At 23.7% G+C, this 14,496-nt stretch overlaps 1 protein-coding gene across 1 annotated transcript in view; it reads right to left on the bottom strand.

Annotated features, from left to right (window-relative positions):
• The window catches only part of LOC129606930 (uncharacterized), a 44,117-nt gene that overhangs the window by 17,859 nt on the left and 11,762 nt on the right, over positions 1-14,496 (bottom strand). The window contains exons 3-20 of the mRNA XM_055517577.1: positions 14,241-14,435; positions 14,002-14,162; positions 13,576-13,698; positions 13,339-13,434; positions 12,854-12,943; positions 12,709-12,763; positions 11,142-11,207; positions 10,126-10,286; positions 9,367-9,521; positions 9,047-9,236; positions 8,875-8,953; positions 7,717-7,914; positions 7,500-7,660; positions 5,568-5,618; positions 1,679-1,833; positions 1,253-1,415; positions 1,094-1,183; positions 563-638 (exon numbers count right to left, since the gene is read on the bottom strand). Of these exons, the coding sequence (XP_055373552.1) occupies positions 563-638; positions 1,094-1,183; positions 1,253-1,415; positions 1,679-1,833; positions 5,568-5,618; positions 7,500-7,660; positions 7,717-7,914; positions 8,875-8,953; positions 9,047-9,236; positions 9,367-9,521; positions 10,126-10,286; positions 11,142-11,207; positions 12,709-12,763; positions 12,854-12,943; positions 13,339-13,434; positions 13,576-13,698; positions 14,002-14,162; positions 14,241-14,435 (2,265 nt within the window). The remainder of the gene's footprint in view (positions 1-562; positions 639-1,093; positions 1,184-1,252; positions 1,416-1,678; positions 1,834-5,567; positions 5,619-7,499; positions 7,661-7,716; positions 7,915-8,874; positions 8,954-9,046; positions 9,237-9,366; positions 9,522-10,125; positions 10,287-11,141; positions 11,208-12,708; positions 12,764-12,853; positions 12,944-13,338; positions 13,435-13,575; positions 13,699-14,001; positions 14,163-14,240; positions 14,436-14,496) is intronic.

The following is a 14,496-nucleotide window of genomic DNA, read 5'->3' as shown; positions in this document are numbered from 1 at the left end:
AATGGAGAAAAACTAATGATAGCTAAATTAAATGTTATACTCAACCGGCTAAAATAATAAGAGTCAACATTCGAGAAAAATGGAGAAAAACTAATGATAGCTAAATTAAATGTTATACTCAATCGGCTAAAATAATAAGAGTCAACATTTTTGAAATAATTTTAACACGCAAAATTACTTTTAAGAATTTAATATTCATATATGTATACTTACATATGAATTTTTGACTTAACATTCCATAAACAACAAAATTTAACATATTCACACATATTTTTAGGTCATTCAAATAAAATATATATGTTCATACATATGTATATAAAACTTTAATTACGAAATGGCTTTTATGAACATATGATTGTATAATTATTATTTTAAATTTGATCGTCATATTCGGAGCAGCTAGTGAAATCGGATGCTATCTTGAAAAAAGAATTTCCAGTTCAACTGAACAACTTAAGTTACGTAAATTAAAAATGCTACTTTTTACTAAATATATTTTTTATATTGCACTCCGTTATTATTTACAAACACTATTCTTTAATATTTTTTTAGCCACACGGACTTGGACTTTCATCTTTATCAAAGGTGAAATGCAGTTGTATTAAAACCAATTCATAAGTTACTATAGTTCCCGCAATCTAGAAATAAAAAGTAAACAAAATTTCTGTATTTATGCCTAGACGCAAAATTAAGACTATGAATATTTTTATTAATAATGTAGATGGTTCGGCCTAATGAATAATTTATAATTTATTTTGAAAACAAAAACTTGTAACCATTTCTCCTTTTTTTTAAATAAAATATATAGAATTTATAACTAAACAAAACAAAAGATAAAGTGAGTGTTTTTTGCGAATTCATAACTTTCTTTTTATATTTATTATCTTCGATCGGTCGAAGATTTTTTAACATTTTGTGTTAAAAAGTCCGATATTTTCAGTGACCACATTGCGTACAATGAGGAAGTTTATTTTTAAATGTCACCTTCATATATCATGCGACATAACATTTTATTAAGTTAAAATTTTTTCTTAATCTCTTATCCATTAAACTCTTCAATATAATAGAAAAATAAATTTAAAATTTTACTAACACTTAGCATAAATTTCCTTGTAATATGAAAAAAATTCATCCCACTTAATGCTGCTTGTGTGTTTATTACTTGTTCTAGGAATCGCTTAGCCTACGTAGAAAATTATTTAAAATAATTTGTTTTTTGAATTTGTTGTAATTATAAAATTAGAAAATTTACTTCAATTTTGTAACATTGTCCAGGTATGGCTCTTAAAATTTTTAAAGGTTTTCTAGATTCATCATAAATTTTTGAGGCACAAAGCGACACCAGCACAGTACGGCAAATTAAAAATATTAGCGAATACCAAAAATAAATAGATCTTAATAAAGATGTTGCAGGACTGAAAAAAGAAGAACCAAAGTTAAAAATATTTTGATTTTTTTAGATAAATTTATAAAACACAATTTTTTTTTCGTTCTTTAAACTTATTTAAACTCAGTCCAGTTTGAAAGGAGAGTTCATAAGGGTTTTATTCTTCATTTGGTTAGGGGTTGTTTTCCCGAAGAATTTCACAAAATATTCGAATATTGTTATCATGTTACAAAAAACAATACATAAGGCTTACAATATAATTAAACGGAAAAGTTTTTTTTGCCTACTTACCTAACACTATGGAATAGTTGAACGCAGATATAATAAAGATTGTTTGAAAATGAAATTAATATAATCACAGCTAAAATTCGATCTACATGACTTAATAAATTTAATAACTGATTATATCTCAACCGTAACTTGCCGCATTCATCGTTCGACATTATCTTATATGAAATTAATTGAAATAAAAAAATTAAAATATAAATCAAGAACTAAACTCAAAATTAAATTAGATTTTTTAAATAAAACTTACACGTCCACAGTAAATATTAAAATTTTTGTTGAAATTTCTAAATAACCCGACCAGTCCTAAACTTATAACAATAATGAAGTTATCAGTATAAGTCCACGTAAAAGTACAATGGAAATTTAATAAAGTGAGAAAAAATCCACTTAAAAAATTATATTGAAAAATTGAATAATAGGCTGGAAAAGCTTGACGAAAATATGCTTCTGGTATGCTTTCATCATTTTTGGCACACATTGTTGCTGCCTTATAGTCCTTTACAATTGACATTACATGATCCAATATTAAACATACTGGTATAAAAATACTGGTAAATCTTATTATCCTGTTTATTTTAGATGAAGTATAATTGCTATAATTTATCATATTGGTTAACTCAAAATTTTCCCATTTATTCAACATTTCTGGCCATTTCTGTGCAATACGAATGAATTCACACATTGTTATCGAATTTGTTGTGAACCATAATAAAGGGCCTGTTTATATACACATAAGATAAAGTAAGACATTTTAATTTTAGTTATTTAAATATTTTATATATATTAAAATAATTAATTTATTGAGATTATATTGTTAAATTTTGTTAAATATAATTATTTGTTAATATTGTTAATATTTTTGTTAAATAAAAGTTAATATTTTTTCGTTAGTTATACCAATATTTTGAAAATTTATATTTGTAATAGCGATCCAAAATAAATTAATACTGGCAAATGCAAATCCGCATATTATAACCAAAATTGAATGAAATGTTTTTATATCTATCCATTTAAATTTCAAATATGAGGCTGATGGTCTTAGTACTCCGCTGACGGGAATTAAAGCAAAAAATTGGCCAATAATTAAACCTAAAGTTAGAGAAAAATAAAATTAGAAATAAATATCTAAATAATGTTAACTAAGCTTTTAAAAGTATTAAATTTCGTCATTTTTTATTTTATTTATTATACTATTTAATTTACAAATCATATTATGTGTATTAAATATTGAATTATTTTTAATCAACCTATAAACTTTTGATAACACTTAAAAATTATACTTACAAATTCTGGCAGTTTTATGAAAAGTTTGTATATTTTTTATTTGATTTTCCATTTCTTTTCCTATTTTATTATTAGTCATCTCATCTATATTTTCATAAAATAAAACAGTTTTTTTAGTAAAATAATTTTCCACAGTCATTTAGTAAAATAAAAATATGTACATAACTTTTTTTAACTTACATTTTAATTAACAAAAAATGTTGTCAAATATAATACACTTACCTAAACAAACGTTTGTATCCCATACTTGGGATTTCTTCTGGGGGACTTTACACTTTTCCATTTAAGATTTAAATTTCTATATAAGGGTCTATATTAAGTTAAATAAGAAATATGTACTTATAATTTCATCTAAAACAAAGCTTTTCTAATAGAAAAGTTAATTACATATTCAATTTTAAGAAAATATATTAAAAATTTCTTGACATGATCTTATGTTATTAACATTAATTCAAACTTGAATTTAACACTCAAAATGTAAACGGTTCAAACTCAAGATAAAGTATTTTTGCAAAATATGTTACTAGTTATACTCGTATAAGGGTATGAATCTATTAAATATGAGAATATTCAAATAAATGTATTAAAAAATGTAATTAACCATTAATTTTGCCATTAAAAATTATCCACGAAATATTAAATTGAACTGATTGATTGCAAAATATTTAATTTAAGAGTTCATCTAAATTTTTTATATTCATATATGTATACATATGTATTCATATATATGTATTCATACATTTAGCCTAAAATATTAGGTTTTACACACATAAACATTCACAAAAAATATGAAATATTTGACCTTCAACTTTTTTATTTCTTCAATGTTATTTCAAAAAGACATTAGTTTCCAAATTATATAGGTAATCTTTTTGAGAAAGTTATTTATTATAAATATTTCAGCTCAAAAAATCAAGAAGAATAATTTCAATTTGTTTACAAAAAAAAAGTTAAAGAAAACAGTTGCAGCTATTCCTAATAAATTTCAATTTTCTTTACAGTATACTACTAAAACAGTCAATGTAAACTCATTTTTTTAATTTTAAATATTAATAATTTAATTTAATGTAAAAGTAGCTCTACGCATGAAAGCAGTCGTTTACAACAAGAAATCCATAGGGGATTTATCTTTATTACTCCACAGCAAACTATTACGGACAATTACGTAAATTAATTTTAAATAAAAAAGAAGATTCAAAAAATATTTATAGAGGTATATTTTTTTTATAAACCACTAAGCTAAAACTAGAAAGCTATATACCCTATAAAGGAATAAAAACTAGAAATTTTTTGAACCCTCATAACTTGGATGTAGATAATAACCGACAAACATAACTTTCGGAATGTAATGTCAAATATTAGACTTATCAAACTATGACGTTTAAGAAAGAAACATTAAAAATACGCAATCAATTGCAAAACTTTTATATTTAATGCAAAGCCAAATAAGATGTAGAGTTAGGCATGTTGAGTTAGAAGCTTGGCTCTACGCAAACTCTGATAATTTTTCGACAGTGCGGGTAATATGATCTCGTCTTGCAACATTTTATATAAATTTGATTTCGGTAAGCAAAAAATACAGTTAAGTAAGTAATATTAGTATTTAATTGATTTTGAGCTGTATCAATGATTTACTTCAAGAACAAATCAACAATTCTTGGAAGAAATTTAAAATTTAAAGTTATAAGTTACTGAAACTTTTTAAAAACTTTAAATACTACCTGTATGGAATACAACTAATACATTTAATTTATATTTTAACGGAAAAAAAGTAAAATATTAACAGGTGATGGTTTGTCGTTACATGCCAATCTGTCTCCGACAGTACTCTCATTTATGTCAAAATTATTGATCAACTTTTGAGATACGCCAACAGCTCAGCAACCTTCAATTTTAAAATGATTTGAAAAAAAAAATTATTAAAAATGCGAAATTGCTTCCGTTACATCTTCCTTTTACTTGGTTTTTTTTGTATACCTAAGCATAACACATTTATTATTATTTTGACAACATATTAAGGAAATTTTTAGATAATTACACCCTCTACAAAAATAAAAAAAATTTTTTTTTTGCCTAAATAAACATACAATCGAAAATATTGCGATATTGAAGGCATTTAGAGTTTCGTTAAGGAATCGACAAATAAATTATACCCAACTTATAAAAAAAAACATTAACAACAAAAAAGCTGACTCATGTACTTTGAAAAAAAAAATTGTAAAAAAAATGTTCTTTGTTAACATAAAATATATGTCATCTAATAAATATTAGAGTAAAATCACTTTATTTCATTACAAAAAAATAGCTAAAACGCTACCGTTACTTTCAATTTCTTTGTTCCTCTTTTTCTCCGCCCTCCCTCCCACCTTTCCTCTTAGTTTTCGTTTCTTAATTTAATGTCATATACTTTATTCATACACAAAAAAAAATAAACTAAAGTTGCAATTTATAATTTTAACACACATTAACATGGTTGCATGGGTTCTAACATTTTTATTATTTAACATTTCGTTTTTATCAGTTATATTATTATAATTTAAAAAATTTGATGTATATATATATATAATTTTTAAAATTTGCAGTAATCGTCCATTTTGACACCACCTACATCATCAGAATCCAATAATACTAAAACATAGCCAAGAATTGTACCAGCCATCTAAAAGAAATGATTGCATTAAGAAATAAATAATTTTTTTTATATACTACTTCTCAAATTTTGTAATAATTCATTGCTTTTGGCAAGCTTATCCACTTTAAATTTATTTTCATAGAATGTTATATACGTACATAAGTAATTTATTTTCATATACATATTTCACAAGAGTTACATAATAAAACTATAAAACTTTAAAAATTTTATGTTATACCGGGTAAGCTCATTTAAAATCGTATTTTATTCAACCAAGAAAGAAGCCTTGAAAGAAGTTCGCCAAATTTCATTTAAAAATCTGATTGGAGACAAAAATTAAAACAGATTTCGAAATATTATAAATTTAGCTTAAATCTATTAATAGCAACAGAAATTTGGATCTATGTAGTGAGTGAGATTAATAATTTTATGTACATGCAGTTTAGAGAATATTGATGTGAACGCTTTAGGCTTTCAAGTTCAATACTAAAATATTAGGTAGAAGTCTAAGTTCTGAATAAATAAATTTTAATTTGTTATCCAAGAAATTTTATGCATTTCAAAAAGATTTGTCATTTAAGATAAACATTTAGTCATTTAAACTCGGAAAAAATAATTTAAAAATCTTATCCTAAATACTCGTAATTTTAAAATTTTAATTTTTTTACCCCAAACATAAACTTCCTTGTTATGAAGAAGAACTTTTTACCAGAAAAACAAATTTCTTCTGTCATTAAAAAATCCATTAGTCTTTGTATCTAAATAACGTTTTTTTTTTTATTAGTTAAACTTGGATATTAAAAAGGTGTTTGTATAAATTTACCTACCTCAATATTCCAAAATGCCGAAGAAATATTTTGTAATGTGTTTAAAATTTTTTGTGTTATATCATTAATAGATGAAGCAGCAAGCAACATACAATAGAATCGTATTACACAAAAAATAAATGAAAACCAAAAATAAGCTGATTCCCAAAAATTTTCTCTTTCTCTAAAGTTGAGCATTGGAAGCATAAAAAAATTTTTTTATTAGAAATATAAAATTAAAAATTTAATATTAGAAATATAATATTAGAAAATAATATATTATATTATATATATATAATATATAGATCTTGTTTATTCCAATCTTATTTTTATCACTTGACTGATAATTTTCTGCATTATTTATTCATTTAATTACCTCAAAGTGTCAAAAATTTTAATAATTCCATAGTAAAAATTTGTTGCACAGCTTACTAAAATAAGTTCAGCTAAAATAACATCTAAGTAATCCAAAAATTCATAAAGTAGTAAAAAATCATTCCTTATTTGAGCCCAAACATTCTCCAATACAATCTATACAAATGAAAAAAATTAATTCCATATATCGTCACCTAATATTAGTTATATTCACACGCCATTTTTGCTTTCAGAATATATTACCCACCTTTCAATAGGTCTATTACTTCTTGAGAAAACCAGTATCGACCTTTTACATATCAAAAATTGTTTCCATATCTATAATTCTACACAATCGCGTAAATTTTGTTTTGACTTTGGTAAATGGCGTATGAGCGAAACTAATAATAAGGTGTATGTATATGTATGTTTATGTACATTACAAAATTTAAGAAAATATTAAAAATACATCCACACTTATATTTATATATACATGCATATATGAAAAAAATCTTAATTATCCAATGGTATAAACATAAAATTATAGAATGTTAAAATACCTACTTGCTTAGTTGCAAATTGAATTTTTCCAAAAATTTGAAAAAATCGTTCCGCTAAAGCTATAGAGATTAATGTAAGAAATATATCGACAAAATTCCAACAAAATGTTAATGATAAACTTATCCACTGTTGAAAAAAGTAAAAAAAATACAAACTTTTGCTTCCAGCACGTTATAAAAATTTTTACTTCATTAATGGGTGCCATCCACCATCGATATGAAATAATTTCAAAAAATTGCTTTCTATCACGTTTGACATAATTTTCCCAAAATTCATTTGTTACATTACAAGTAGTTATATATTTGTGATTTTCTTGTAAACTTGTTATCAAATATAATGCATGTTCAACTTAAAATTAAAATCAAAAATAAAAATATAATTAAAATAATTATTTATGCTTATACTTATAAAACCCAATACAAGTAAGCAACCAATCCAACGTATTCTAAAAATAATACTTTTCTTAGGCAGATATGCGATATAATTTTCTAAAAATATCTCATCAATTTTATACCACCATCTTACAACTTTTGGCCATTTTCTACCCAAATTTAAAAAAACACAACTACTTATGGTGCTCGATGTAAAAAATATAAAAGGACCTGTATAAAATTAAAATATTTTATTTTATATTTTTTTTTTAAAATGTATGTAAATTTCAATACATATACCTATACTTCAAATACCTACCCACTTCATAAATTCCAATTTCATTTGAAACTACTTGATAACCAGTAAAAATTATTTGCAAAACTCCGAAAAATATTAAAAATAAAGATACCAAAACCAAAAATGAAACCCATTCAAATCTAACTGATTTTAAATTATTATTAAGAACACCATAAAAAGGCATAACACCGAAGAAATGAGCTATAATTAAAACTGCGCAACACATACATAGAAAAATATTTGAAAAAATATAAAAAGAAAACATAAGAATTAAATTTAACACTTAATTATAATTAACTTAATTATAATTTTAACACTTAATCAAAAATAATTCGTACAAGGATTTAAAGCATAGTAAGATGTTTTCTTTTCCAATTCAATTCTATAATCCTTTTTAAACTTATCCCTTGCTAAAATAATAAAATATTTAAAATAAATAAAATTACACTTTATTCATATTTATTTTTTTTAACTGGTTTTTCCGGTCATTTTAAAACTCCGTAATTCCAATATTATTCTTTATTTTTTACTGTTGCAACAGAAATAAAAATATTAAAAGATAACGGGCACCATAAAACAAGTTTAAATTGATATAGTGGCCATTATTTCATTTATAATTAAAAAGTTTAATTTTTTTTCTAATCTGATAATCTTTATATAAAAACGTAAACAAAGTACTAGACATTTTGTAACTACTTTTTAACCAGAAACATACATACATATTAAACATTTTAATATATGTTAACACAGTAATATTATTTTTTATTAATTTTAAAGTAAAATTACAGATTTTTTTACTATTTGAATAAATTTTTATGAACTATTTAAATAAATTGCATATTTCTATTTTTATTAATTTTTATTTAATTTTAATTTTAATCCATGAATATCACAAATTACAGATGTCTCTCCTTCAAAATCACGTGAAGCATCAAGAAGAACTAATTCGTAAGTAATAATTGTTGTTGTCATCTAAAAACATTAAAATTATTATTTTATAAAATAATTTTAAAGTTGTACATTATCATCTGTGTATGTACATAACAAAAAATTTCATATACCTACCCCAACTAATAATTTTCTTGTAATTTGAAAAAATCCTTTTGGTGATAAACCAATAAAATCATAATATAATTGATTTGAAAATAATTGTGTTTCTATTGACCAAGATTCTGATGGAATATTTCTTAATAAACTTAAAATATTATTACTAGCATTATTAACAGACGATGCTACAAACATTACTGTTACAGTTCTAATAATTAGATATAGCAAACCATACCAAAAATATAGATTCGAAAATTGTGTTCCATTTAATCTTAAGAGATATTTTCATGTATATATATTCAACGATGTTCTTTCAAATTTATTTTAAGAAATTTTACCTATTCATATTAAAGAGTTGTACGCATATCAAAAACATGTTACTAGATAATGATGCTATTAAAAGAGATGATGTGTTGTCATTTACCAAACTTAATAAATTTTTGATTTTTAAGAAATCACCGCGCACATTTATCCATACGAATTCGGACATATTCTGAAAACAAAATATTTACAATAAAAAATTGGTTATTTGTTGTTTACAGATGAAGGTTCGGGGACTTCGATTCATACTTAATGACATCATTTGTCTTAACATCTGCCAAATGTTTATCCTAAATATAAAATATAAATGTTTTTACAATTTTCACAACTCACAATTAAGATAAAACCATTAAAATAAAAAAAAATTCAAAGGTTTCTAAAGGGTTCACAAAATATGCGCAATTCTAAATAAAAAATCCCTTTTGTATAGAATTAAAGCTAATTTTCTATTATAAGTTGTGGCGCCACACAGTATGAATCGATTTTCTCCGGCAACTTGTAAACTACAATGGCCAAAAATTATAATTATTTTATATAATTTACATTATTTTATAGTCTTATTTGTACCTTATGCGAAAAAAATTTGATCCTCTTATAAATTTGTCGAAATCTATACACTAGGCCAACATAGATACATATTAAGAAAATATCAACAAAACCTTTACAAAAAGCCAATGATAAATTTAAATACTAAAATTTGTGGAATAGCTAATATAATTATTTGTTCTAAAATTATAAATTTATTTCAATGTCTTGGATATTTTTTCAAGTTTTACCTCTAATAAGGGTAAAAGCCACATTCGAAATTGTATTACTGTTTCTAAATGATTTCGTTCTCTTCTATAAAAATTTTCCCAAAAATCAATTGACATGTTGCAAAAATTAATCTGCCTTTGAGTGTTATTCATCGCGTTGATTAAATATAATATATGTTCAACTAAAAATAGATTCGATTAAAACTTGAATTTTACCTGAAAATGTATTATATGTATATATAATACATCAATGTACATATATATACACAATAATGTGAAGCTTAAATATTCTAATGAAACCAAAAAATATATGTTAAATTATACTTAAGTTACAACGAAATAGCTTTTCATAATATTACCAAATAGATATAAAAAGTTCAATATATAATTACAAAAAATATTCACAATAATTATTGAGCTTATTATTCGTACAATCCATTTTAAACGTTTTTTATCATTTTTTTCATAAGGAACATTTAAAAATATTTCATCAACTTTTGTCCAATATCATATAATACGAGACCATTTTCGAGCTAATTCAAAAAATAGATATAAATCCAGGACGCAGCTTATATAAAAGTGTAAGGCACCTATAATTTGAATTTTATTTAAAGGTAAGTTTATTATTAAGTCAATAATTAAAACTGTACTATTAAACAAAACGTGCTTATAGTTTCATAAAGATTTTTAAAAAGAATATATAATTTTCCCAAAATAACACATATTTCACGAATTTGTTTATAGTAAGTGTACAAGAATTTGATACTTATAAATACCAATAGTATGTAAAGACAAGCCAACATGATAAAATGTTTTTAGAACAAAAACTAGTTCCAAAAAATTTAACCCAAATGTTAAATAAAATATTAAAACTCTAAGTGCTGACCATTCAAAGCGTACCCGACGGTAAGAGCAGTTTACTAGTCCGCATACTGGCATAATTCCAAATATTTGAGCAAATGCTATCACTGAAAAATGTTTTTCTTTTGTTAATAGCACGTTGTTATTGAAATGAAAAATAAGGAAAACAATTTTACCAGGTCCGATAGCTTCGTGAAACGTTCCTGATATATCTTGATTGGTGGATAATTTTTTAAGTGTACCTTAAAATATAAAATATCTATTTTATCAACTTTATGAGCTTGAACAAAAAATGAATAAAACGCGTGCGTAATGTAGCTGCTATGACGTTGCTCTGAGCCAATAATACTTATTTTAGTTTCTATGACCCAATAATACTTGGTATAGAAGTAATATATACAAACAATATTTACCAACCGTACTACCTTTAAACATTTTTTCCAGTATATTGCTACGATTCCAGATTCTTGTAGTATAAAAGATTTTTATTTGAAAATTATAAAAATCAATTTTTTTTATATTTTTCATTACTACCGCAATATGCACCTTATATACATATATTTAATTTATTTTCCATATAAATTCCAAAAAAAACGTGATACTTTTTGAAACAATTTTAATAAATTCAAATAAAACATATAATTATTAAAATAAAGAAAAAACAGAAATAAACTATAATTAAAATAAACATTTTTATATAAAATTTAATTTAATATTTTATGCTCAGTATGTTTATTGTTAGTAAACAAGGCATTAATAATCTAATTAAATCGAATTGATTTAACGATAAAAATAATAAACAAAATACATATACTTACCCATATATTTATATATACACGATCTATAGATGCTATGCAAGAAATCAAGATCGTAATTTGAATTGCATTGCGATAATTTTATGAATGTGGAGTTCTTATTAGAAAAATTCAAATTAACCCATTTATTTTAGCATCCAAAATATTTTTTTAGGTAAAGTAAAACAATGTTTAGACCTTTACAAAACAAGCATTATGCCTCATTCGTTGTTTACAAATTGTTGTAACACAACTGCAACAACGCGAATGTTACGTTTCTTCCAAAAGTTTGTTTCTTTTTATTTACAGCAAATATATAGCTACATAGATATAGCTATACACAAACATTGCAAAACTTCAGGCCATTCTATGACTAATCTTGCATTAAAGATTATAAAGTTACAAGAAAGTGATTATAAATCGTAATGGGAGATGTTTATTGCATATTGTTGATTGCTTTCAAAGCGGGAGGCACGTTTTGTAAGCCGCATGGAATGTCGTATAATTCAAAACCGGGCCTTAAATAGCTTTTGATATATAGTATAGATGATTTTTGAAAAAGTATTTACACCATATACAAAAGTATTGAACCATGCAAACAAAATAAACTAAAGCCGAGTAAATATGAAAAAAATTTAAAGCGATTCAAAAACTATACATACATACATACGTTACAATAAGAGTTATATATAATAACGTGTTCATAAGTTCGAGTTCAAGGGAACATTTTGTTCTTGCAAAAACTCACACTCATTTAATGTAAGGAAAAGAAAACAAGAAATGTTAAGAATTTTTGTTTTTTTATTATAGGTGTAACATTATTTTGATCAATAAAAACATTATTTTGATCAAAATACTTAATACTAATACTTAAAACTATTAATTAATTATACGTGCCTGAACATACATGTATTTTAGCCGCAAAGTGGCGGTAAGCCTAGTTTTCTACTTTTTTCATCGAATTGTAATAGAACTAATTCATATGTAACAATTGTTCCAGCCATCTAGTAAGCATGAATAATATAATATTGCAAATAAATATTTTTATTATAAAGAACCTTGGAATTTTTAATAAAAATAAATAAAAAACTTACCCCAAAAAGAAGTTTTCTTGTTAAAAAGAAAAATTTCATTCCAGAAAGTGCAATTAATTGAGTTGACATTTGATTTGTTAATCTTTCAATCTACAAATGATATTGGTACGTAGGTATCATACATAATTTGAAATTGTAAAAATTTTTTAATTCTAAAGTTTATAAAAATTGTTGTAATTTACTTCAGTACACCAACATGATGATGGTATTTTTCTTAGTTCTTTTAAAGATTTTTTGGATGTGTCATTAATTTTTGCTGCTGTTATAAAAACGTATATTGTTCGACCAATAAGAAATAGTAATGAGTACCAAAAATAAATATAATTCAATGTCCAACGTAATTGACTAGAAAATTTTAAGTTGTTTTTATAAACTTATACATAGCTAATTTTAAATTATTGTTCAAAGACACTTCTAAAAACTTACTTAAAAATATTAAGTAGTTGATAACATATAAAATATAAATTGTTCAATGAAGATAATACTATAATTGGGGATAAATGATCATCAACCACATCAATTAAATCACATAATTTAACAAAATGTTCCCTTATTTCGCTCCAAACTTCTTCTGGAGATTTCTGCAAATATAAGTTGTTGTAAGAACAGTTTGATACAAATTAAAATTATTTTGGCGCAATATATGAATTGCCTTCGGAAGTAGACTTTAGTGGCATCTACTTGAATATAATTAGAAATTTCAATCAATATTTTAGGTTTACCTGTTTAGCAAGTGATGTTATTCTTGTGTTAAGTTGTTCAAAACGTGTAACTATTCCTAAACTAATTAAAGCAATGAACAAATCTAAATAATTCCATATCAGAGTAAAAATTCCATTAAGAATCTATAAAATATGAAATTTTAAAAAATTTTATTCAAATTTTTTGTTCAAATCTAATGAAAAACTAAACACCGTAATGCAAGTACAATAACTACAATAAAAAAAAATTAAATGCCAAATTAATGAACCGTAGCTATAAGTGGTTTTTAATTTTCATATACATAACTTAAAAGTACTAAAACCTAATGTAAAAAATTTATTTTAAATAAATTCGGAATTTTTTATTAAAACCAAAAAATTTAGTTATATATTGTATATATTTATTGATATATATATATAGTATATATATGTACTAATAAATCATACCAAGAAAAATATAGATAATACTAAGTTATATTCAACTTTTTCAAATACATGAGCATAATTATCAATCATGAATTTTTTGAAACTTGTATCTGTAATATTACATAATGCAGAATGTTTAAAGTATGTATATAAGACTGACATGAAAAATGCACCATGTTCAACTGAAAATATAATGTCCTAGGTATATACTTTTATTTAAAAAATAAAATTTATTTATTATTGTTATTTAATAAACTTACGTAACGCCAATATTAAAATTATTAAACTTGCAACTCGAATTCTTGTTGATAGTTTTAATGATGGTTTTTCATATGGGTATCTTAAAAATACCGCTTCACTTTTTGACCAATATCTTATCAATTTTGGCCATTTAGTGGCTAGTCTAAAAAATAAAACACAAGCTAATATTCCACAAGAAAAGAATACCACTCCAACTATAAAAAAAATATTTATATTGATTTTTCAAAATTCTCATTCTTTTCAGATTTATAATAA

The sequence above is a fragment of the Condylostylus longicornis genome, unplaced genomic scaffold (assembly GCF_029603195.1).
Source record: "Condylostylus longicornis isolate FDR11 unplaced genomic scaffold, ASM2960319v2 ptg000022l, whole genome shotgun sequence".
In the NCBI taxonomy this organism is placed as follows: Eukaryota; Metazoa; Arthropoda; class Insecta; order Diptera; family Dolichopodidae; genus Condylostylus; species Condylostylus longicornis.
This window is presented reverse-complemented; position numbering and strand designations above follow the sequence as displayed.